The 26,485-nt window shown below is 37.8% G+C and overlaps 1 protein-coding gene across 5 annotated transcripts in view; it reads left to right on the top strand.

The window, feature by feature from the left end:
* The window catches only part of LOC107562761 (visinin-like protein 1), a 33,042-nt gene extending 8,497 nt beyond the window's left edge, over positions 1-24,545 (top strand). For 2 of the 5 annotated variants that reach the window (XM_016247474.1, XM_016247475.1), the window contains exons 4-7: positions 20,259-20,434; positions 21,684-21,899; positions 21,999-22,192; positions 23,189-24,545. In XM_016247474.1, the coding sequence (XP_016102960.1) occupies positions 20,259-20,434; positions 21,684-21,899; positions 21,999-22,192; positions 23,189-23,234 (632 nt within the window). In that variant the 3' untranslated portion in view covers positions 23,235-24,545. Of the gene's footprint in view, positions 1-385; positions 501-20,258; positions 20,435-21,683; positions 21,900-21,998; positions 22,551-23,188 lie in introns of those variants that run through there. The other 3 variants (XM_016247476.1, XR_001606030.1, XM_016247477.1) reach the window with 3 other exon arrangements.
* The last annotated feature ends 1,940 nt before the right edge of the window (positions 24,546-26,485 follow it).

The raw sequence follows: 26,485 nt of genomic DNA, 5'->3' as shown, positions 1-26,485 counted from the left end.
TCCATTCCATCTCCACCACAAACTTGATCAAATGCCAAGACGGACGGACAGATGATAGATAGATAGATAGATAGATAGATAGATATGTTATCTATGTAATGCAAATTATTAAAGTCCCTGTTCGAGCAAAGATAAACATGCACATTTCCTCTGTTGGCACGCAGTGATGCCCGCAGGAAGCTGCAACAAGCGCTAGTTCGTAAGGGATGCGGCAACGAGCTGTGTTTGACTGACAGTTGAGACTATCCAGTTAAAAACGAATCATTTCTGACAGTCCCGCCTAATCTCTGATATTGGCCAATCAGAGGTCGGATTAGGCGGTCCTTATGCAAATGTGTTGGCAAGGGAAACGAAACCGCTCCATTCATCCTCCTCATCACAGAGAAGAAACAAATAGGTGGCGTTTCTCGGTTGAAGTACAGTTTACTCCTCCAACCGCGAGAGTACAAGTCACTTTGAGCGATACATAAGAGACCGGATACTTCTCTCACGATATTTGGGTGAGTAATATTGTATCTGTATTGAAATAGTTATCTGCTTGTCTCTGTCATTTCATTTTTTTTTTTCATAATTTTTTTTCCCATAACGTGCGCGTTACGAAAGCCTTCAAGGTTCGCTGAATACAACATACAGCTTTTATATTTCAGTTAGTAACACTTGATAAATTGATTCACATATTAAAACACAATAAAAAACAGCGTTCACTTTTTTATTTGCTATAAAGGGACAAATGTGTTTCAGAAATGTGCGATTATAAGTTTTACGTTAGAAGATGAACATGCTGTTTAATCTTAATCATGCATTGCTATATGGTGCATTCATATAAATGTAATTAAAGTAAGACTAAACCAAATGGAATTTACATTTGAGCTGCGCCAATAGGCTAATAAACTCATAATTGTTCATTTGGTTTTATATTCAGTGTTAAGTTGGCTTGTGGTTTATATACTTACGACTTGGTCTGTTGCATTTATTAGCTTGTGCTATTGACACAAGCTTAGGGCGTTAAGGGTTGTTTATGAATAGAGCGGTGCCAGAAAAGTTCATGGATGCGTGGATGTGAGTCAGTGTTGTGTCTGCGCCACGGATGTATGAGTGGGACAACATGGCTGTGTCTCAAAACCTAGTCAGCTGCCTTCCTAGCCAGCATTTTTGGCTATCTGAAGTGCTTCCAGCATTTTGGGCACCATAGGGCACTGCAGCGATTCTGGGCATCATTATAGAGAATTTTTGGGCACCATGGACTCATGCAGCATTTTTGGCCATTATAGGTGCTTGAAGCAGTTTTGGGAATCATGCCTGCAGCATTTCTGGACGTTTTTGTCAGCGTGCTGTGAGCATCATGCCTGCTTACAGCGTATTTAAGGCATATTTCATTGCTCTAGGGATAATTGTTGGGCTTCACAGGTTCATACATTATATTTTAGGAATATTTCATAGCTCATATTTGGGCTTCATGGATGCATACAGCATTTTTGACTATCATTCATAGAACCGTTGAACATTTTTGGGAATCATGGACTTGTAGCATTTTTGGGCATCATATATGTGTGCAGCCTTTTTCTTTCTGCAGCATTGTTTGGCATTACTTGTGCAGCTTGCTGTGGGCATCATATGTGCGTACAGCATATTTTAGACATATTTCACAGTTTAGGGATCATTTTTGGGCATCATGGATGCGTGCAGCATTTTTGGGCACCATGTAGGGACATACCCCATTTTTTTGGTATCATAAGATTATTTCTAGGGATCATTTTATGGGCATTATGGATGCATGCAGCAGTTTTTTGGCATCATAGGCATATGGCAGTTTTTTTGGCATCATAAGACACATGCAGAATTGTTTAGGCATCATAGGCCGTTGCAGCATTTTTGGACATTATAGGTGCATACAGCATATGTTAGGCATATTTCTAGGGATCATTTTTGGACATCATGGATGTGTGAAGCATTTTGTGGCATGATAGGATGTTGCAGCAGTTTTGGGCATCATAAGCTCATGAAGCATTTTTAGTCACAATAGGCTTTTAGAGAATTTTTAGGCATCTGGCACCAAGGAAGCTGTCTAGGTAAACAGCTCACGCAATTTAAAACACATCCCATGTATATTCCATTTCTTTCTTCGTGAATGTGTGCTTGTGCTCTTACATTTGTAAACAATCTGCATATAAACACTCAACGTTAATAAATAATTGACTGTTCTTTGAGTGCTCTGTTCACTGGTCACCAAGTGCTCACCACTGAACTGTCTCTAAAATGATCAGCAGCGAGTTGTGAAAGCATCAGTGTGTTTGCACCACGTCTGTTTGCATCCATGCTGCCATTTGGATGGGCCTTCGAGTGGCCATGAATCTTCAATGAGCTCAGTATGTCTCACGGCCACTGCTCATTAAGCTCAAATAATGAATGGATGAAGAAGTGGTTACACATGCTTAGATAAAACACGGCAGAGGGCAGAGAGATATGGGATGGCTTTAGTGGTGAGAAGAGTGGAGGTCTATGGCCTGACCATGACACACTTCAGTTGCTGAAGAGCAGGGCGATTGTAAAATCTGTACTTCGTTTGAAATGTCTGAAAAGTTGTCCTGTTGTGGAGGAGCATGGCAGCAGCTTTGTCTTTTAACCCTGTAAAGCCTGACAGTCAGAATTCTTTTAAAAGCATTTTATTGAACTTTTGACAAATATAATGAATATATTTAAAAAATGTTTGCATATGTGTGTTTGTTGAGTGTCATATTTGATACATCAGGCTTTTATGGTCCATATGGTATGACATAGGAGAATATGGAGCTCATATTTGAACATGAATGATGGCAAATATATATAATACAATACAATCTTGAATGAGAGATGTACAAAAAAAGTCTTAAAAAGGGACCCAAAAGAACATTTCAGTTAACAGTTCTTAAAATATATATTTTTTCTAAGTGTGAAGAACATTTTAAAACCCTTTTTCCACTATAAAGAACTTGTTATGCAATGGAAAGGTTCTATAGATGATTCTTCATGGAACCATAAATGCCAATAAAGAACCTTTATTTTAAGAGTGAATGTTTTTCAAAAAGTCTGGCTGACGTATTATTTTTGATACTCTCATTTTCAAGATTTTTCTAAATAAACAAAACGATGTATAGATAATCAAGTAAACCTTGAACCTAAAGTTCAGGTAAGTTTTGATCAGGTTAATAATTTAGATACCTCATAAATTTGCATATTGAATATGGTACAGTAGGCTTTATAGGGTTAATGATTTTTTTAGGTGAACTAAAAGGTAGTACTAGACTGTGGATGGGTCATAGGGTCAGCACACATACATCCAACTGTCCCCTTGATGTTGTCCCCAACCAGAGCATTGGGCAGTATCGCACTACACTCACACGCATGGCCGACTTACTGATTACGTCACATGCTCTGGTTTTCATGGAGATGGATGGCAGATTTAAAATGGCTGAGCTCTGAAAGCCACACACAGTTGCCAGCTTTTTGGCGGCACCAATCTAATGGCCTCTGGGCGGCTCGATATGGAAAAACAAAGGAATGCCTGCATGGAAGAACGAATGAGGACTGTTGCGTTTTTTACCCTCAGATAGGATCCTGTTAATATTGTGCATGTTCATCATGTCAAACAGAAGTGTTCTGGCTTGTTTCCTTTCTGTTAATCTTTTTCTTTTTTTTCTGGCGTTGGTGTTGTTGTTGTTCTTTGCTCTGCTTCCTGTTCTGAATTTGAGTGAGAGGCAAGTATAGTGTCATAACAGGGGGATACTTTCAGATACATTTAGCAGCTGGAGTTATTGGATGACGCCCCGGGGTGTTAGAAACAAATTGTTCAATGCTTTACCCAACATGTAACAGCATATAGATAAGGCAGGATATGAAATTCAAACCATGATAAGGCTGATTTTGAGAAGTAGGACTGACTATTCCATGGCAAACATAGGGCCTGTTTACACCTCACTTCATGCATTTTCTCTGATCGGATAGCTATTTGATTTGTTAAAATGGTTCCATTTACACTTGGCCACATACGTGTGTCTCCGCAAAACGGATATTAATCCAATCTTCAATTCCCGCGCTATATGCAAATTTAATGGAGTTCACGTCAATGAAAGCAACAAATATGCGCTGCATTTTATTCATCATCAGCTAATTTCAAGATCAAAGACTGCAATAGGAGAGAGAGTGGCATCAGCACTCGTAAAATAATTTAGTCTCACTGCCTTTAATTTCAGAGGTGTGTTGAGCATCTGCGACTTACTTTCAGATTCTTTTGCTGCAGTTTGTGCATCGGCTTGCTGAAGAGAAATACTCTGCTACTCATCTGTGGCGATGCATGTTGTATTAGCATTCTCATATATAACCTCATATTAGCCTATAAAATGCTCTCACACGTTTATTATTTTAACATTTTGGGAGGAGAAACATTGACATATGTGGTGTGCATTTATCCAGTTTCATCTGGAATGCGTCCCAGACCACCTCCTGAAGTGGTTTGAGCGATCGGATTTAAATCTGTCTCAAAAGCGTTTCGGAGGGCATTTACACCTGGTCTTTTCACGATTGGATAGCTAAGTGCCCAGGTGTAAACAGGCCCATAGTGTTGGCATATAATCACAGCCACTGTGCTTCCAGTCTAGTATTGGGTGCAGCACATCCATTAGGATCTGACTGCATGTCAGTTTCCAGCCTATTGATTTTAACACAAATTGATTTTACATTGAACTGGCAATAGAAAATAAGCATATTGCACATTTGCACCTCCCGAGAGGTGGTATTTCAAACTTTTGATGTTTACGATTGATTTTATGACGTATCTGATGCAAACAAATTTTATTCGCCAGTGTAGTGCATACTTTCAGAGGTATTTCAGAGGTATTGCAGTGCACTAGACTGGTCACCACATTTCATAATCCCTTTTACCCCCCCCCCACCACCGCACCCCCACCAAGTACCATCCTTGAGAGGGCACAGTTCAAATACAGTCTGCCAAGCCACTTAAATCAAATGCAGCACAATAAAATTAACACAGAAAGACTGTGCACCTGTGTGACACGGCGTTCTGAATACTAAATAGGCCTACTGATTTTGCTCAAGAGTTATTATTCCAGCATCTGGAACAGCCGTTTAATGGTACAATATTTTGTTCTGCTTAACAGAGCTGGATGGCATGAGCTTATTGAAATCAACTGTTTACAATGTTGTTGTTTTGTACTCTAGCAGTGACAGAACCACAAACATGGTAATGATTTTATAATATTTGGTTTAGCTGGTTAGATTATCTTATGACAACCATCTTTTGTATTATTTTCCAATAATACAAGGAAATTAACTGAATGCCCCCCCACACCCCCACCAAGTACCATCCTTGAGAGGGCACAGTTCAAATACAGTCTGCCAAGCCACTTAAATCAAATGCAGCACAATAAAATTAACACAGAAAGACTGTGCACCTGTGTGACACGGCGTTCTGAATACTAAATAGGCCTACTGATTTTGCTCAAGAGTTATTATTCCAGCATCTGGAACAGCCGTTTAATGGTACAATATTTTGTTCTGCTTAACAGAGATGGATGGCATGAGCTTATTGAAATCAACTGTTTACAATGTTGTTGTTTTGTACTCTAGCAGTGACAGAACCACAAACATGGTAATGATTTTATAATATTTGGTTTAGCTGGTTAGATTACCTTATGACAACCATCTTTTGTATTATTTTCCAATAATACAAGGAAATTAACTGAATGGTTTCAAATGTATAATATATTATATTATTTAAATGAATACTAATGTTAATTTTATATTGTTGGTCATACTTAAGTTTGGGCACCACTTCTCACTATTAACTATGACTTTAGCCTCAATAAACTCCTAATTTGCTGCTTATTAATAGTTAGTAAGGTAGTTGTTAAGTTTAGCGATCTAAAATATGGTCATGCAGATTAATATTTGCTTTATAAGTACTAGTAAACAACCAATATGCTATAATATGCATGCTAATAAGCAACTAGGCCTAGTTGTGAGAATTGGTCCCTAAATTAAAGTGTAACCATATTATTTATATGAGATTTAATACCAGATTTGTATATATAGGCCTATGTAAGTGGTGAATGCCCATGCAAAACTTGCTGCCAAGTTTATTGTTGTGGTATAATTCTGTTTTCAGTATTCAGTATAATAAATATGTTTTTTCATCTGACATCATCTGGCAGGTGAAAATGCTTAGAAGGGTAATAGCACACCTCTACTCAACAAGCCGCATGAGTGAGCTATCATTCAAATCTGTAGCAATGGTGTGGGTTGATTTTGTGTTTGTATTAGGGTTTCAGATCACTCACCCTGCTTGCCTTAGCAATAACACTTATTGGTATTACTATTAACCCGTTTTTTTAAAACTCAATGCACAAAAGTATCTCTAATTCAGAACATAAAACATTTGGTTTTTGAGGAAGCATTAGGTTGTTTCATTGTATTCTGTGGAGTGGAACTATAAGTGCTTTTAGGTTCCTCAAAATACAGCATTATGCTTCTTTGTATTTCCAGCCGTCAGCCGCAACAGTGTTGCATTAGCAGATACAAATGACAGTACTTAGTACATACAATATTTTGAGATGTAGAGAGCAGGTGCGGTGACCTTCATTGGGTTTCCCTGTTCTCCTGAGAGAGGAGAATATGTTTCTTCAGCACTGGAGTGGGGAAACATCACTATAGAAACACCAGAGAGGTCTAATTTAACATGATGCTGTGGGACTCGTTTAGAGCCAGTAAACATGACTAGTTGTTTTTATCCCAGAGAAAAAAAAATATTGCTTAGGGGTTGCTCTTTCATAGCTCAGGAGACGTGATTCTCAGCCATGTTTCATTTTAGTATCAACTTTGTCTGAGATGTTTCTCCGGAAATCCTTAATGTAAAAGAAATAAAAATACACACAAATTAGACTCTTTTTTTGGCATTGTAAAGAGCTCAAATTAAATTATTCTTGATATTTTTGGAATTTTTTTTAATGAGAAATGTTTGGGTTCATATTAAAATATCTGAACTTGATTACAGAGTTTGATACCTTGGCAAATCTGAGCACAGTCTAAAACAGTGAGTTCTGAGCTGGAGCATTTGTCTTTGAAAAAGCAACATACTTCTACCCAAAGAGATAGTTCATCCAAAAGCTGTATGACTTTCTTTCTTCTGTAGAGCATGATGCAAAATATTTTGAGCTATATTTCAACTGTTTTTGTCCATGCAATTAAAGACAATGGGGTCTAAAACAATGCTGGACCTTAATATATAGACAAAAATCAAGATGCGTCTATAGAAATGATTATATTATTTCTGTTTAGGCATTTGTTGCTTTTAGAAGATCCTACGTTTAGTGTCCCAGCTCGAGAGCATAGCTACAGTTCTGCAGTTGCAGTTGCTAAGTAATTTTGTTTGTCTGTGCCCCATACCCCGCATGGGACGCAGCAGCCCCTTGCCTACTGCAACTACCTTAAATTACTGCCCTGAACCATCTGCCACCATGCCCTGTGTGTGTGTTGTGCATTAGTAGCTGTGAGAAAAAGTACAGTTAGGGACAGATACAGGGGAAAATAAAGGGACTATGTATTTTCCCCACTGATCTGTTCATGTATAATTGAAGAATCTCCTTTATGTTGCCTCTTTCACTCACAAAAGCTCCTTTGGCAGATGATGATGATGATGACTGACAGTTTTGGATGTGCCCCTTTGACTCCAGATAAGCATGGTTGACCTTTAGCGTGCATATCTCCAAACAGCTGCATTATTTATGCCCACTATTGGTTGTTATGCCACATGAGTCAGTGGAGAATTTTATGACTCACCTGTAATTGAACTGCAGTCATGAGAAGGTGGCATAAAAAGCTTCAGGAGTGACGTAAACATCCATAAAACTTTCGTAGACTGAGAAAAGGATCATAATATTAACCACAATTGCTGATCGTGATTTTGTATTTTTCCAACTTACTGTATTTATTACGTTATATTATTAATTAAAGTGATATTATGTTATTTAATGTTATGAAAACTTTGGGAAAAAAACAGTATAATGTTTGAATTAGAAAAAAGAAATAAAAAATAATTATCGAGGAGGGACCTCTAGGTATTGGTCGATAACTGAAATGGTGCTGTTATATATCATTCATCCATAAAAATGTATTATTATTTTAAATAATCTTATTTAAAATTCTATTTTGAATGCCACAATTGCTGATCGTGATTTTGTATTTTTCCAACTTACTGTATTTATTACGTTATATTATTAATTAAAGTGATATTATGTTATTTAATGTTATGAAAACTTTGGGGAAAAAACAGTATAATGTTTGAATTAGAAAAAAGAAATAAAAAATAATTATGGAGGAGGGACCTCTAGGTATTGGTCAATAACTGAAATGGTGCTGTTATATATCATTCATCCATAAAAATTTATTATTATTTTAAATAATTATTATATAATAATATAATTATTTTGAATGCCATTTTTTTATGCAGTCTTACCTTTTTTTTTTTTTTTTACTGGTTAAGTTTACTTGAGATAATTCCTTCCTGAAATGGCTAACTTAAAATTTCAGCCCCTGAATAGAAAATAATAAATCAAATTTAAGATGAGTTGATTTTGCTGTTTCATGCGAAGAAAGAGCAAAAATAAGCCAAAGAGAACATCCATCCATGGCATAGATTCTAACCAGTTTTTATTTGCTGAATTTTGTGACACAAGTGTTGTGAAAGCTTCCTGGTCTGTTACCAGGACAACCAATTATTCACCAGTGGTATCATCCCAGGGTTTTGATAAAGCACACTTGTAACATGCCACTTTTGTCCACCATAAAAGGGACAGAATATTGTTGTGAAAAGGCTAGCGTCCTTACAGGGTACTTAAAGCACCCTCTACATTCAGGTCTGTGACGCTCAATCGGATGTGTGCTTGTGTGTTGGACTGGTGCATAAGTGTGTGTGTGTGTCCTGATTAACCTTTATATATTAATAACACATTTAAGTAATATCTCTTCAGAATATAGACATTTTGTTTAAAAAAAAATTCCCATATTAGTTACTAAAACATGTTTTCTATCTTTAATAATATCTGTAAATATATCAATATAACAATATCAATTTCATGATTTCTGCTGCATTCCCGAAAGCACCAAATGTCATTTTGAAATAATTATCTAAGTATATCAAAATAATGCAAAGAGGAAAGCAGCCATTTATCCTTGTGTTGTGATAGACAGGATTAGATGAACATGCTCCTCCCGAACCTTCATTTGGAGCTCCATTTGCTTAAATGACAGCTACTTAATAGCGCGTTTGATCTATTATTTCTGACAATGCAGATAACACCCAATTTGTCTCTGTGAGGTTCATGGCCCCTGTTACGTAGAGCTGTCATAGGGAGTTAAGAGAGAGAGTTAAAGGCAGTGATGGAAGACAGTGGTGACTGGAATTGGTGGTAACTCTCAGCAGAGACACATGCACTCGGGCAAGAAACTCAAAGAGACGCCACAACAGTTTTTATTGGAATGAAATGTCAGCAGTCTTGAAGGAGTAGTTCACCAAAAAATTAAAAATTGCTGAAAATGTACTCCCCCTGGCCTCAGGCCATCCAAGATGTAGACGAGTTTGTTTTTTTCATCAGAACAGATTTGGAGAAATATTGTATTCACTTGATCACTTGCTCACCAATGGATCCTCTGCAGTGAATGGGTGCCGTCAGAATGAGAGTCCAAACAGATATGACAGTTTCTGTGTGTTTCTTAGGTTTTTTTTCTTAGGGTTTAAATCTAGAAATCTCTAAACTACTTTTTCATCTCTCAGTTGCTTCTGCCATTTCTGCGTGTCAATCTCGAAAGAGTTTGCAGAGGGTCACTGAGGTGAATAAAGTCTGTAAGAGACTCAAATTGAGTCATCTCTTCTTTTCTCGTTCAATCTCTGACTGTTGCCAGTACAATGTCCTAGCCTTGAAAAATATATATATTTTTCCCACCTGGATCCATTTAAACGCCAGACCTGTATGTCTTTGTACGTGTGTGTACTTGTGTGTGTGCTTCTGTCTATGTGTGTGCGCTGTGGCGGAATTAATCCACTGCCAATATCCCAGTGTCCAGCACATCTCGGCTCCCAGGGTTCTCATCTCATTTGGTGGCTCTTAAAAGGAACACTCACGGACTGATGTGGCTGGAATATCAAAGACATCAGCAGTGACCACACAGGCAATCACTGTCCATCGATCAATCTGAGTGACAATGGAGAACTGAGGAAAGACAGAAAGTGATAGGAGAGGCCATGAAACAAGGCCACAGAAGACATTTGCTCTGTTTTCTTGCTGACGGGAAGGTAACAGCTATACGTGACTCTGTAAAAAAATCACTGAAAGAACATGAAGCAGAATTAATGTGCGTGACCTCTTGGTCTCGTCACAGAAATTTTGTGAGAGCGATTAATTTTTTGTTCATTATAGTATTTAAAGTCAACATAAATTCAAAATAGACCATATTTACTTTCTTAATACATACACCTTCTCTTAATATTCAAGTTATTCTAAAGAAACAATAAAACAATATTTACCTGATGTCACCTAGGTAGCAAGGGTGGGGGAAATAACCAGTAGTCAAATAGCCAAATAATGCAAACTCTTTAATATCTTTACTGTAATAGAAGTAATAATGATGATGATGATGATGATGATACAACTACTACTACTAAAAGCCATATATACTGTATATATATATATATATATATATATATATATATAAAACATTGAAATTACAATTGGGAAACATTGGGGCTCAACATCTTGGTTCCCAACAAAATCTATCTACTATTTGTATATAATGTTTTGCTTTCAAATGCATCACATTACTGAAATAAAAAAATGCAAATGCCATTTCATGTTGGTGTTGAGTTTATATACATATAAGAAAATCTGAAATGCAGTGTGACATTACATCTAAACCTATTTCATACAATATTTTTCACATTTTTATATTAGTGTACATGCCATTTTATGACTATTAATTTTGTGTTTTAAAACATCCATTTTTCATACCACAGATTTATTTAAATTGGTTAGCTGTCAACTAGTTAACTAGTTATAACTAGTTATACTAGTCAACTAGTTATAAATAAATAATTAAATAAATAGTGAAAAAAACTAAGAAAGGTGACCAATTAAAGCATGTAAAACCAGACATTTTCCCTTATACATACATGTAAATATGAATCTAAAATCCTGATGTTTGAGTGTACTACCAATGAACTGTTTTGGTATTCCTGAGAGGAGTTTAATGCTTGCTTCAAAACAGCAGTTGTTAGAAAGCCATCAGAGCAGTCATTTACCTGTTCGGAAGCCTAAAGCTAACCATGTAGCCCTGTCTGTCTGCCCTTCAGAAGTTTATTTTTTTGCCAGCGACCTCTAGGGCGGTTGCATGTGGTTCAAGCAGCTTAAAACATGAAGCATTAATCTGCAACGCCTCACAGATAAGCATCACTTTGCTCAAATAAATAGAAGTGGCGTAGTGATGGCAGCACCTTTACAATGTCTCCCACATTTCCTCCCTCAGCACTGCTAGACTAATCCGCAAGCAGCTGTCATAATCCTATAGGAGCCACAAAAAAAAGCCAGCATTCGTTGATAAGCAGAAACGTCCCCTTGGGTGGCAAATGAAGCAGGAACTGACTCAGACAAAAGCTCAGGAGAAATGTTATTCCACAGCAAACAACTGGGAAAAGAAGACTGAGTTTCCATTGTAACTCTAAGACCCAATTAAACCAGTAATTCTCAACACATGCCAATCAGAAGATTAAAGGTTTTTGTGTACTTTGTATTTTTTCCATTCGTTTTAAGACTGCCCATATTTCTTATCAGCTGAGTTGCTTTTGGAAGCTCAATTTGCTGCAACATTTGCTTTTCTGACAGGCATTAAATTGGGCCTTGTCCATGGCTGAGCATGGGGCTGCTCTGTCCAACCTTCACCTTGGACACCAAACACAGCTGGTCTCTGGCCCTCTTAAAAAACCCCTCTCCCTCTTTAACACATCCCTCACCTTCCAGACCTCAAAGGCCCTTTTTACACCTGTTGTTAAGATGGGTTTTCGACAATCCGATCAAAAGTGAATGACATTTAATACAGGCGTAAATAGGTTCTAAAATGTTTTGAGATTGTCCACTTTCAACCACTTCCAGAGGAAGTTGAAAATGATAAAAGTGCATCACAACATTCAATTCCAACTTCACTATATGTTGAGCCAAAACAACTGAAATTATGTTACCATTCATATTCCTTCCCAATCACTCGTAAGCACCATAATGACTTCATTTATTCAATTATATACATGTGCCTCCTAATTGCCACCCACTTACTGAACATGTGAGCGTTATGGGACTTATTTTGAGAAAAGTGCACCAAAACAATAAATTCCAACTTTGCTATGTTGAGCCAAAGCAATTGAAATCACTGTTGCCATTCATATCCTTTCCTAAACACACGTAAGCGGCGATTTATTCATCATATTCTTGTGCCACACTTGCTGCTCTCATGAAAGTGATGTAGAGTGTGACGGTATAAGAGGGGAGCGCTTAGATGAAATCCAAATAAAATGGTCACAGGAGACCCGAGTTTTTGAAATTTGTAAAACCATAAAACTTTTTTTACCCATATATATATATATATATATATATATATATATATATAAGCTTATTTCAGCTAATTTAAATTGAATTGTTAAAATAAATAAAACTAAAATTCAATAAAAAATTAAAAAACACTGGACCAGTCCATATTTTCTAATTTGATTTAATTTAGTTTGACAAGCTCTTAGTTTTATTAAATTCCTTTTTGAATTTCAGTTTAATTTGATTTGTGCGTTATTCATGATGTCCATTTTATTCATAAATGTTGCATTGGCGCAGCCAGAATTAAAATTTTGGGTGAGCCCATCTTAAAATGAAGGGGCCGCTCAATATTACATGTAGGCTATAATGTCAATACTAAATGTGCACATTTTCAAGTGTTTTTGCGGAGTGTGGAAGCTGAATAGCAGCGCGCTTATACTGCATGACAGTTAACATGGAGGCGCGGTGCAATCACTTGCACTTAAAAGAGTTTTTTCTCTTCAAACTATTCATTTAAAGAACTGACTCAAAAGGGTGACTCATCCATCATTGTATATTTTGCTGCTAAAAATGGTACAGGAAACATGGATACAGGGAAACTACCAACCTCACATTATATAAAAAAAAAAATTTTGATTTAAAAAAAAATAAAACAAATGACAACAGGGTCCAGACAGCTTCAGGACAGTAAGTGCAGCAAATACATTTTCACACTGACAGCTACTGAAAATAGAGTAAAGATCAATCTAGTGATTTCAAGAATCGATATCAGGATAGTTCAAATGAAGATCACAATTAATTGGAAAAATTAATATTTTTACCCAGTTTTCCCTACTGATTTGAACAATTTATTATCACTAAGTTTAAAATTTGTCACAGTGTGTCTCACAAGTGCACACACAAAGACACAGACGAGCAGATGCTGCTAGTTGGCTACAATCTGGGCCTGTAATGTATGTTTTGCTTAAACAACAAGCCAAAACCAGTGAGAGAAAGTTTTGCTGGGGGGGTTCGGAGTCCGGGGAGTGAATTCCGAGGGGGGACGGCGTTCCAGTTCCAACTGCTTAGGTTTTTTTGGAAATCAAAGTGATTTTTATATTTTATCCATTCAAAAGTCTATGAAAGCGATCACAGTTCTGCACATAAATGTAGCGCAATATATACTAAAAACGTAGCAGGATATTTGTGTCTATGGTTAGCTGCGCAATGCCGTCTTTTGTGATTGGCCATATAATATCTGAATGCTTCTCTATCGCTGCATGTCCTGCTCCTCACAGAACAGATTATGGGATGCCAAACACACCGAAAGTCTGATTTTGCTCTATTTCATCAATGAAAATAATTCCAAACAAAGTCCCAGCTGAGCCTCTGCGCATCTCCAAGCAAACAAAGCGGTGTTTCATTTATGAATGAATCTGCATTTTTGAACAAATCTAGTGAATCAATGATTCAATGTCCCATTAATAAAGACAGTCACTTGCTTCATTCCTAAATGATTCAGTCGTTTGAATGAATCGATTGAATGAATGATTCAGTGACAATTTGGTGTTTCATTTTCATTTTTAAAGTATAAATTGAGTTATTCAAAACTTTAGGCCTATATTAAAAATATAAATCTCAAAACATTATGAATTTAAATACATCTGTTACGATTGAACACAAGTAGGCAACAGGCAGCGGGTCCAAATGCAGTTCAAGATCCTTTAATGATAATCCACAGAAATAAGCATCCAAAATACATGATGGAACCACAAGGAGGTAACATTTATCAACAACTCACCCCGACAATCGCAGACCTGTGGCAAGTTCAAGCTCAAACCGGTGCGCAATGTTTTGCTACAGTTTCCGGTTTGAATGACATGTTTCCTGGAAACGGTGTGCAACAGGGTTAGATACATTTTCTCTTGTTTGGTGGGTGTGTCAAAAATGTCAGCCCAATCAGCAGCAACATGTACTGTATATAAACCACGCGGTATTAAAGAGACAGCTCGCACATTGTAATTAACATCAAAATAAATTCACAAGAGCTAGTAAATTGTTTGCACATGTTTATTTACATTAAAGGCAAAGTGACTGAAATAATAAGAGAACAAGTATATAACTGGAACTGCTTTAAGTCGGTCTAAATATCATTTAGTAATTGCAAAGTCTTCTGGTCCATATCCTTTCCTTAGAAAGATGTGCTAGACACTGATTAATGTAACATAAATATACTATACATGGTTTATATATTTTGCTATTGTATTGTGGAGTGACACTTTCATAAACTTTTCTATACTCCTCTGACTATATAATGGTAAATATTACAATAGCATAGCACAACAACAGTGATCAACAATAATGATAAGCCTAATACTTACAATAAAAATAATAAGGTCATATAGATCATAACACAGTCTCGGAGGTAAGAAGTGGATTATCCTTCACCTGAAATGTTTGTATTTCCATCCTGAAATGCGAGGCAAATGTTGGATCACAATAATTAGGAACCACAGTTTCCACAAATCCCTTCACTCGATTGGGATGTTCTCTTTTATTCTGGATGGCAAGGGCAGTGACTGTAACATCGAGCGTATTTTGCAGTATTAAACACATATTTATACCGATTTCATCAGGCTCCGAAAATTCTTCAAAAAGAACACAAAGAATGGCCTTCTCTGCTTCCATAGTTGCAACTCTTGCGTCATCAGAACAAGGTGTTCAACGCACCAACGTCTCCGTTTAAAAAACGTTTTGCACTGTTTTGTCGGGGCTGAACGCAGCCCAGGGCTTAATATACACAAACACAGGACCAAACAGGAAATGGAACACAGCTGAACCAGGAAGACACTAATGAAAACGCAGCATGATGGGAAATGGAGTCCATGACCAGAACAGGCAGGAACACAAAACACAGGAACGCCCTCTAAAGCCTCACAGTGGTGCAGGCAAACGGGTGTGGCATATGCCCCCCCCCCTCTAAGGGCGGATTCCAGACGCCCTACACTGTCAAAGTCCAGGAGGGTGGTGGTACGGAGGCGGACACGGGGAGGGAAGAAGGGCCAGGACCGTGGAGAGGTACGGGAGGCAGAGGCGAAACAGAGGGTGAAGACCACGGATGATTCCGCAGAACAAAGGACAGAGACCAGATTAAAGCCAGAGGTGGAGCTGATTGAACTGAAGGCGGTGGCCACGGTGGAGTCAGTGAAACAGAGGGCAGAGACCAGATTAAAGCCAGAGGTGAAACTGATTGAACTGAAGGCGGTGGCCATGGTGGAGTCAGTGAAACAGAGGGCAGAGACCAGATTAAAGCCAGAGGGGGAACTGATTGAACTGAAGGCGGTGGCCACGGTGGAGTCAGTGAAACGGAGGGCAGAGACCAGATTGAGGCCAAAAGTAAACCTGATGGAGCTGCTTGACCAGAAGGTAGCGCAGATGAGACAGATGACGGTCTGGGTAGAGCTGGTGGAGCACATGATGGTTTCGGTGGGTCCGGCTGGATCGCCGGCCAGAGAGGAACTGGGTCTGGATTGGGTTCAGCGACCGGACCTGGTTCGGAAACAGAGTCTTGGACTGAACTTGGCTCAGGACCAGAAATTTGGACTAGATTAAGTTCCGGAACAGATTCTTTGACTGGACTAGGCTTAGAACCAGAGACTTGAACTGGGCTTGGCTCGGGAACGGATTCTTGAACTGGACTTGGCTCAGGACCAGAAACTTGACCTGGACTTGGTTCCAGAATGGATTCTTGGACTGGACTTGGCTTAGGATCAGAGACTTGAACTAGGCTTGGCTCCGGAGTTAGAGTACAGTGTACTGCCAAGACACACAACATAGCCGCTGTCATGACTGGAAGTACTGCAGACAAAGGAACCACCTCTATAACCTCCACTTCTGAAGGCCTTGGAATGCCAGCTGCTCTCACCAACTTCAATGGTGGGTCCGCCAAACTGGAAGTCAGCCTCAATCGCCCAGAGAAAGCCTTATTGTCTCCAAATACAACACTTCTGATGACAGGGAACTCTGGTTTGGTGTCCATGGTGGCTGAAGAACTTGCATGGCGTGGCTTGCATAATGGCTGGAGGCACTGGTGTGGCGAACCGGACAGGTGAAGCGGCAACTCTGGCCGATCAGGTGAAGCAGCTCTGACACGTGGTGGCTCCGGCTGTGGCCTGGCGGCTATATTGGGAGTTGACTCTGGCTGTAACATGGCAGACATCTTGTGTGCTGACTCTGACTGGAACATGGCAGCCATCTTGGGAATTGGCTCTGGCTGTGGCATGGGAGTGGTGACGAACACTGGACTTGCAATCATCAGTGTGTGGCATAGTGGCAATCCTGGACTGCCGGACTCAGAGGCCACTGGAGCCCACAGCCTACTGCCCCCCCTGCAAAAAATATTTAGGGGAGACTTCCTCTTCCACTTGCCCCACAGTGAACTCAGATCCACAAAACAATAAAACAAAGTCAATATATTGCGCCAGGGACCAACATGGATCCTCATCAGGCAAGTTGAGACTGATATCCAGGTCAAGCCCACTCCAAAAACAGTCCCTCAGCAATGCATCATCACCAGGTACAAGGTGGCAATACGAAAGAAACTCCTCCACATAAGCCTCAATATTACATCCCCTTTGATAAATGGAACAAAGTTTCTTTAAAGGGTCACAACGAGTACCTTGATGTGGGTGCATGATAAAAAACTGCTGGATCCCTTGTTGTGGTGAGTTGTTCTGTTACGATTGAACACAAGTAGGCAACAGGCAGCGGGTCCAAATGCATTTCAAGATCCTTTAATGATAATCCACAGAAATAAGCATCCAAAATACATGATGGAACCACAAGGAGGTAACACTTATTAACAACTCACCCCGACAATAGCAGACCAGGGCTTAATATACACAAACACAGGACCAAACAGGAAATGGAACACAGCTGAACCAGGTAGACACTAATGAAAACACAGCATGATGGGAAATGTCCATGGAGTCCATGACCAGAACAGGCAGGAACACAAAACACAGGAACGCCCCCTCTAAAGCCTCACAGTGGTTGCGTGACAACATCCACCTCTGAGTCTCGTTTAACAGTCTGTAAATATTCCTTAATTTGTGTTCTTCTGTGCACCTCCTAGTGAAAAGATGAATTATTGATGCTGATTTCATTTGACTGGTAACTTATTCTTCCTGATTGTATCTTATTATTTTAATTGAATTTATTGTTTAATTAAAATTTTTGATAAAAGTTTATAAATATAATTTTTTTATACAAAAGATGACATACATTTAATAAAGTTAGAAAAAAAAAACTTTCATTACGATGGTAAACTTTACACTTTAAAGAGTCAAATATCGCCTCATAATGGGAAGGTTAATTTCTGTCATTGATCAGAAGGTGCTCCTAATTTATTTATTTTTTTAAGTAGGAACACAAGTGCTCCTATAAAGAAATTTAAGTGTAGAGTCCTGAAGAATGTGATGTTATCTTTTAAAAGGTAATGGCAAATGGTTATGCAAAGTGTAAACTACTCAATATAGTCTACAAATACAATACTGTACCAGTAAATAAGAAGTGTTTTGCGGGCTTAGCTAATCAGGCCAATTAGAGACAATTACTAATCATTCTCATTTTTTTATGAAATCATTCTTTCATTAAATTTTATTTTTTATTAAACACAAGGGATCATTCATGATGCTTACATTATAATGTGCAAATTCACACACAATGTTATCTTTAATTTGGCCAGAATTGCAGGGTGCCTGTCTTGATATCCAAGATGGTTTAAAGAAAATATGAAATAAGTTTAATGTTATTATCGATTATAAAGGGTTTTATAATTAAATACATTCGAAATGTATAATGTAACAAAGGTCGGCCTGTGGGCATGAGTGCTTGCAGTGTTTGATGGAAGCCTTTCTGATTGAAAACAATAGTGTATTGTCTCACCAGCCCCAAAGTATCAGCTTTCCAGAGCCTTGAGGTGAATATTGTCTGCCATATAGTTCATTAACCACTTAGATCTTTAATTAAACCCCCCTGTCTAAAGTTAACTAATCCGAAAGATGCCAAGATTAGCAAAAGCCGCCTGACCACAGAATTCCAAAAAAGGTCAGTGAAAGAGAGGGAGTGAAATAGAGCAAGAGAAGATGAGAGGAGATGAATGCTCACCTCTGATTAGTTATTATGATCCCACTAAAATGACCTTCCGTCAGGGGGAGAAAATAGTGCCGTGGGCGACCGTGTCTCAGAATGTCTCAGATGAGTTCCTCTGCAAAGCTACTGCTGCTGTATTCCGTCGCCATGTGCCCCTCGTCAACTATTTAGACCTGTTCAATATTTAATGAACTTTAATAATCCGAGAGCGGAGATAATGACTCATTAACACAGAGCCTCATTTGTCATTTGTGCACCCAAATATATCCATTTTCAAAGCCCAGGGCAATTTGGATTTGGTTTAATATATCTCAGATTCTGCCAGAGGCAGACATGTTATAAGCCATAATGTCACGACAAAGTGTAAAACCCCAAAAGAATAGCAGGCAACAGCTGCTAACAGAATGGAAACATCAATCAGTCTTTACTTTACACAGCGTTACTTATCCACCTTCAGACTTCAGATTCATTAGACACTGTAGGTAAATAACTACAAGAATTACAAAGTACAGTAAATGGTAAAACTATTTGCGCTGCAAACCAGCGTGTTTATAATTACAACATTACATTAAAATAATATGATAAGAAATACCCGTTTGCAGTATCAAGCAGCTTAACTGTTTTGCACATGAGATAACTGGAAGTGAATGACATTGGAAGTCTTGCATTAAAATAAGGTGGATAGTGTTGAAAACAATTACTTGTTTTTATTTTTGTTTTATATAATGATTTCAAGTTTCAGATTAGTTTTAGTTTGTTTCACTTGTTCATATATTTTAACTGTTAGGTTAGAAATGGTTTAGCATTTGTTTTAATATTCATGCTGTGATTGCCACTCACTGATTGGTTGTTTTATGTTTGATTGGTTGTTAATGTCAGTCTGATGGTTGATGGTTGAACAGAGTGATTCATTTGCTCCATAGGGATTAAAAAAATCTTTAATGTTGTTTCATTTTTACATGAACATATGATAACAACACTGAATGATGATGGAACATTATTTCACCCATATTTTGACATTTTATTTTCACAAAAGTTATAATTTTTTCTTCAGGATTCATGGTCATGTAGTTCTTCACATGAATTTACTTACAATTAAACAAAAATGGTGAAATAACACTGACTGTTGGCTTAAACAGAAACACCATTGATTATTAACCTCGGAGCTCAATGTTAAGTCTGTTTTGAAAGTTTTATCTATTTCTCTATGGAGAAAATGAATGGGAACTTGACTTGAGGGACCATGCGATACCATTTTAATTAACAAACATCTTTGTTAATGATACAGTCTTGCTTTATACTCTTGATGTTTCCGATACTTGAGGCAGAAGTAATGAGAAATGTGTGAAATGGTGCAATTCACGGCTGCAGTTATATTGCATTACTGCTTCACATTAATCTTGTCAAGAGACCTGCTGTCCATAATACAGTTCTGTTTTTGATTGCTGCTGCTAATCTATAAAGCATGAATGTATTTTAATGGCTATTTGCCCACCTTGTCCACAGAGAGGTGTAGAAAGATGGGGAAACACAACAGCAAGCTTGCTCCTGAGGTGCTAGATGACTTGACCAAGAGTACAGAGTTCAACGAAGTTGAGCTGAAGCAGTGGTACAAGGGATTCCTGAAGGACTGTCCATCTGGCATCCTCAATCTGGAAGAGTTCCAGCAACTCTATGTCAAGGTGGGGGAAGTCAAAGGGATGCTTTATACATTAGATATACCTACTCTATCAGTGTGACCCTGAGGTACATGATGGAGATTAAAAACATAATGAAAAATAATGTCAAGGCTTTAGTTCACCCAAATAGGAAAAGTCTGTCATGCTGTTCCAAACCCTTATGTGGAACACAAAAGATATTAAGCAGAATATTGACCTTTATATTTTCCATAAAATGAGATCATATTGTGACCAGGGACTGTAAAGCTTCAAAAATAATGAGAAATCACCATAAAAATATTATACAAATGGCCCATATTACTTGTGTGCTATATTCCAAGTCTTCTTTAACCCTGTAAAGCCTGACATATGAAATAATATTCTGAAAATCTATATTTTAATTGAACAATTTATTGAACCTTTAGGCAAAATATTGAAATAAATAAATAATAAGTTTACATATTTATTTTTTGTCGAGCATTAGTAGGTCAGTGATGACAGAATTATAATTTTGGGCCGAATTATTCCCTTAAAGGGATAGTTCACACAAAAATAGAACAGTAGAACACAAACGAAGATTTTTAACTCAAACCGTTGCAGTCTGTCTGTCTTATAATGGAGGTGGATGGGAATCACGGTTTTGAGAGTAAAAAAAAACACACAAACAAAACCAAATTAAACCCTGCGTCTCGTGACGATACATTGATGTGTAAAGACACAAAACGATCGGTCTGTGCAAGAAACGGAACAGTATTTATATAGTTTTTTACCTCTGATTCACGCAATGTCCAAACTGTTCGAACTGTCCTGAGCGGCGGCGCATCCTCCTGAGCGTGTTCTCAACAGCAGGCGCCTGACGCGTCTTCTTCTTCTTCTTCTTCTTCTTCTTGCTTTACGGGGGATCGCAGACTTATAAGTGCATTACCGCCACCTATCTCTCAAATGGACCACTCTATCTGCAATCTCAATTAGGAGTGTCAGTGGTCCACTTGAGAGATGGGTGGCGGTAATGCACTTATAAGTCTGCTATCAAAAGCCGTGATTCCCATTCACCTCCATTATAAGACTGACAGACTGCAACGGTTTGTGTTAAAAATCTTTGTTTGTGTTCTACTGAAGAAACAAAGTCACCTACATCTTGGATGCCCTGGGGGTAAGCAGACAAACATCAAATTTTCATTTTTGGGTGAACTATCCCTTTAAGTAGGCCAATCTAGTTGTTACTAAAAAGTGTACTGAAAGCCAGTTGCTGAATCTGTTTTGTGTCTTTCAGTTCTTTCCTTATGGCGATGCTTCAAAATTTGCCCAGCATGCCTTTCGGACATTTGACAAAAACGGTGATGGTACCATTGACTTCAGGGAGTTCATCTGCGCACTCTCCATCACTTCCAGGGGAAGTTTTGAGCAGAAACTCAACTGGGCCTTCAACATGTACGACCTGGACGGAGATGGCAAGATCACACGTATGGAAATGCTGGAGATCATTGAGGTGAGGGATTCAAAGAAGGCTTTGTGTCACATAATCAAATATGTGTTTGCCTTAGAAATGTGTTCACCCCATCTTTTTCGGGGTGTCTCTGATGTCCAGGCAATCTATAAGATGGTTGGCACGGTGATCATGATGCGTATGAACGAGGACGGGCTGACCCCACAGCAGCGTGTGGACAAAATCTTCAGCAAGATGGACAAGGACCACAACGATGAGATCACGCTGGAGGAGTTCAAAGAGGCGGCCAAGAGCGACCCCTCCATTGTTCTTTTACTGCAGTGTGACATGCAGAAGTAAGGAAGGAGAAGAGGAAGAGGAGTGAAGGGGGTGTAAGGGAGGGGAGGAGAACCATGTACAGACTTCTAGCGAGATGTAGGTAATAGATAATGAGAGAAATTGTACATACAGTTGAACATAAGTTAGACTGCATGATAATCTTGGGAATGCTGAGGGAATGATTATGGCCATTTGGAATGATTAGTGAAAGTAATGCAAGAGAGAGTCTTTTCCACTCTGTATCACTTATTACACATTCGGTCTGCTTTCCAGCCTCAAGAATTAGAAATTTTGAAAGGTTGAATCCTTAATACAAGACATTTCGTTCCTCAAAAAGGTCGCTATTGAGCCAACAGACATGCATCTAGCTCTCTTTTTAGGATTAAAAACATATTTGAACAATTTAATTTAATAATTGTAAATTATTTGATAATAAGTTAATTCTGATCCATTTTAATGCATTTTAATCCAAGATGTTTTTACAGAGAAAAAAGGATTTTAGCATTTTTAGGCCCGAAATTATATATTAGGGATAAACAATATATCGGAACTATACACTTGAAAAAAAAATGGTGTAGAAACAATTGTCACTCAGGAATTGTTAGTAAATTTCACAAATAATTACAACAAAATGGCAAAGAAAACATGAAATTTTGAAGTACAAAGACATACATACTACAATAATAATCTTTGTTTTATTTACAACTTTAAAAAAATCATTTTATTTACAGTACACTGGATTTATTTATTTATTTATTTTTGATTTGGTGGATATTATATGTATAATTGCGCAGAATTTGGATATTTAATAGTTCATACTCATTTCCCCTATTTTTACATTTAGTTATCTTTGCTGTCGTCTAACATTCACTTGAAGTTAATCTTTAAAAAGACAAATAATTTAATAACACTGTTAAATGTAATCTTTAGCCAATCTCAAAATCAATTTCCATTTTTCATACTGTGCTTTTTTTATATAGAAATTAATTTATATATTATTCATTTATCTACAGAAACAGTGTCGAGATCACAAGAACACAAGAAAGAGGACTTCCATAATTTATCGGTTATTGCACATAACAATAATTATCTGCTTATTGGTATCAGCCAAATATTTATACCATGCATCTTTTTCATTTATTTATTTTTTTGCCCAGACTGAAAATGACAGAACAGCAACATGGAAGAGGAAGAGTATTACAGAATGTATTGTAGAAAGCACAGAGAGTTCAGGGCAGGACTGAATCCTTTGACATTTGTGGGTGCCTTCATATGCAGTGCTTTACCCCACTAGATAACACTCCAGCGACTAATACTGTCACATCAGCGGAGTTTGAATGCATTGCCATAATCTGATGATACGATCACAAAGCATAGCCTTCTAATTGTTATTGGCCGAGATAAAACTGAAAAGCCATGGCTGAGTAGAAGGATGATATTTCATAACGGGTCATGCCAGAGTAGCATTTATTAGCTAGAGAACTGACAATATATGTACATGATGACATTTTGTACATAATGCCTATACACATGCTTAATATGTACATGTAAATGTTTCTCTACCTAGAACTGCTTTCATAATCTGACACAGCTGCAATGATTTGTGTGCTAACACAAAATACCTTAATGTACTTGCGTATGTGGGTCTGTCTGTGGAAGAGGAAACTAATGTGTGCATTTTCTTCATTATAATCTGGTGTGAAAGCTGCAGTGTGTGAGTGTGTGAGTTCACGTAAGAAAACACAAATGCCTCAACCTTTGTATTAATTCTTTCTTATGATCTTCATGCCAGTGCTAGGAGTATTACGCCGTCGTGTTTGTTGTTACCTGGTGTGGCTGGTGAGCTGTTTTTTTTTTTTGTCACGAGAGCTTTAGTTTAATTTAGTCTTCATGAGTTCATCTCTTATTTCACAAGCTTTGCAGGTGTCGCCCAAGAGGATTTTAATTGTATGAATATTGTCAATGTTAAACTACCTTTCTTTACTCTTGTAATATAAGTGGACACAAATGTAAACCAGACGTAGAATGTGTAGTTCTTGTCAATGTTACTATGCCGCAATACTTACTACCATGAGAATACTGTTGCACTATGTAGTGAGTAGAGGCAATACAGCTTTAGTTTTAGACTGCCTCCCTGTGGTGAAAGATGTTAATTAACTTGGCCAATTAACTTTAGCAGCAGATCTTCAAACACTATGATTTCACTCAGAACCAGGGCTGTCAGTCTCGCTATAGTCTCTATATAGGGCCCAGGGGAAAGGGGCCCACCCATAAAATATGTGAATTTTAGCAGCAACCCCCTTGAAATAAATAGCTTACAATTTGCTGAAAATTTTGGTTTGGTTCCTTATTGAAACCGATTTGGAAAAAAAATGCTGCTAAAGTTAATTGGCCAAGTTAATTAACATCTTTCACCACAGGGAGGCAGTCTAAAACTAAAGCTGTATTGCCTCTACTCACTACAGCTTTAGTTTTAGACTGCCTCCCTGTGGTGAAAGATGTTAATTAACTTGGCCAATTAACTTTAGCAGCAGATCTTCAAACACTATGATTTCACTCAGAACCAGGGCTGTCAGTCTCGCTATAGTCTCTATATAGGGCCCAGGGGAAAGGGGCCCACCCATAAAATATGTGAATTTTAGCAGCAACCCCCTTGAAATAAATAGCTTACAATTTGCTGAAAATTTTGGTTTGGTTCCTTATTGAAACAGATTTGGAAAAAAAATTAGCATTACATCACTTGCTCACCAATGGATCCTCTGCAGTGAATGGGTGCCGTCAGATTGAGAGTCAAAACAGCTGATAAAAACATCACAATAATCCACAAGTAAGCCACACGGCTCCATATCAATTAATGTCTTGTGAAGCGAAAAGATAAGTGTTCATAAGAAACAAACCAATCATTAAGGCATTTTAACTTTAAACCGTTGCTTCTGGCCAAAATACGAGTCTATAATCTGCAAGAAAGCTTCATCCAGTTCACGGCACAGGATCCATGCTAAATTTCTCCTTTAAAACCTAAATATACTTCTAGATCAACTAAAGCTGTATTGCCTCTACTCACTACAGCTTTAGTTTTAGACTGCCTCCCTGTGGTGAAAGATGTTAATTAACTTGGCCAATTAACTTTAGCAGCAGATCTTCAAACACTATGATTTCACTCAGAACCAGGGCTGTCAGTCTCGCTATAGTCTCTATATAGGGCCCAGGGGAAAGGGGCCCACCCATAAAATATGTGAATTTTAGCAGCAACCCCCTTGAAATAAATAGCTTACAATTTGCTGAAAATTTTGGTTTGGTTCCTTATTGAAACCGATTTGGAAAAAAAATTAGCATTACATCATTTGCTCACCAATGGATCCTCTGCAGTGAATGGGTGCCGTCAGATTGAGAGTCAAAACAGCTGATAAAAACATCACAATAATCCACAAGTAAGCCACACGGCTCCATATCAAGTAATGTCTTGTGAAGCGAAAAGATAAGTGTTCATAAGAAACAAACCAATCATTAAGGCATTTTAACTTTAAACCGTTGCTTCTGGCCAAAATACGAGTCTATAATCTGCAAGAAAGCTTCATCCATCCGGCACAGGATCCATGCTAAATTTCTCCTTTAAAACCTAAATATACTTCTAGATCACAATGAGGAGGGTCTTACTGGAACATTGTGCTACAAAAAAAAAGCAATGATTATTTGTATTTAGACATCTTTTTAGCTTTATCCAATTAACTTATTTTTCAATAGTGAAACAATTCATTTTGCAGCATATCCTGTGATGTTACATCTTCAGTAACAGCAGTTTAAGCTATTTTGTTTACTCGCGTATAAGCACATTTTGTCACAACTGCTTTTACACTACTCATAATCTTGTTAAATCCTTGTGGGATGTGTTTCCTGTCACATTCACACACCTCTGCCGCTGTGTTACACCCCTGCTCATGAGCAGCAAGAAATCTCTTTCTTATGTCACATGGTAGCTTTCTTTATACTGAACTGTGCTGCCCCTTGTGAAAAAGAAGTGTGCTTAATTGTACTGAATGTGCACTTGTAGTGTACTTCAAATCTTAAAAGTATATCTTTTTTAAAACTGTACCTACAGATAATACAAATAAATTAAAAGGCCACTTAAGTGTACTTAAAGAGAGGCACTTTTATAACTATTTCTTAACGCACTTAAGTACACTTTGTCATAATGTCAAATTAAACGTTTAAAGTACATTTTAGATCATTATGATAAGCACATTTTGTCACAACTGCTTTTACACTACTCATAATCTTGTTAAATCCTTGTGGGATGTGTTTCCTGTCAC

The sequence above is a fragment of the Sinocyclocheilus grahami genome, unplaced genomic scaffold (genome assembly GCF_001515645.1).
Source record: "Sinocyclocheilus grahami isolate Dianchi unplaced genomic scaffold, SAMN03320097.WGS_v1.1 scaffold837.1, whole genome shotgun sequence".
Lineage (NCBI taxonomy): Eukaryota > Metazoa > Chordata > Actinopteri > Cypriniformes > Cyprinidae > Sinocyclocheilus > Sinocyclocheilus grahami.
The sequence above is the reverse complement of the archived record's forward strand: the minus strand, read 5'-3'. Positions and strand labels throughout refer to the sequence as shown.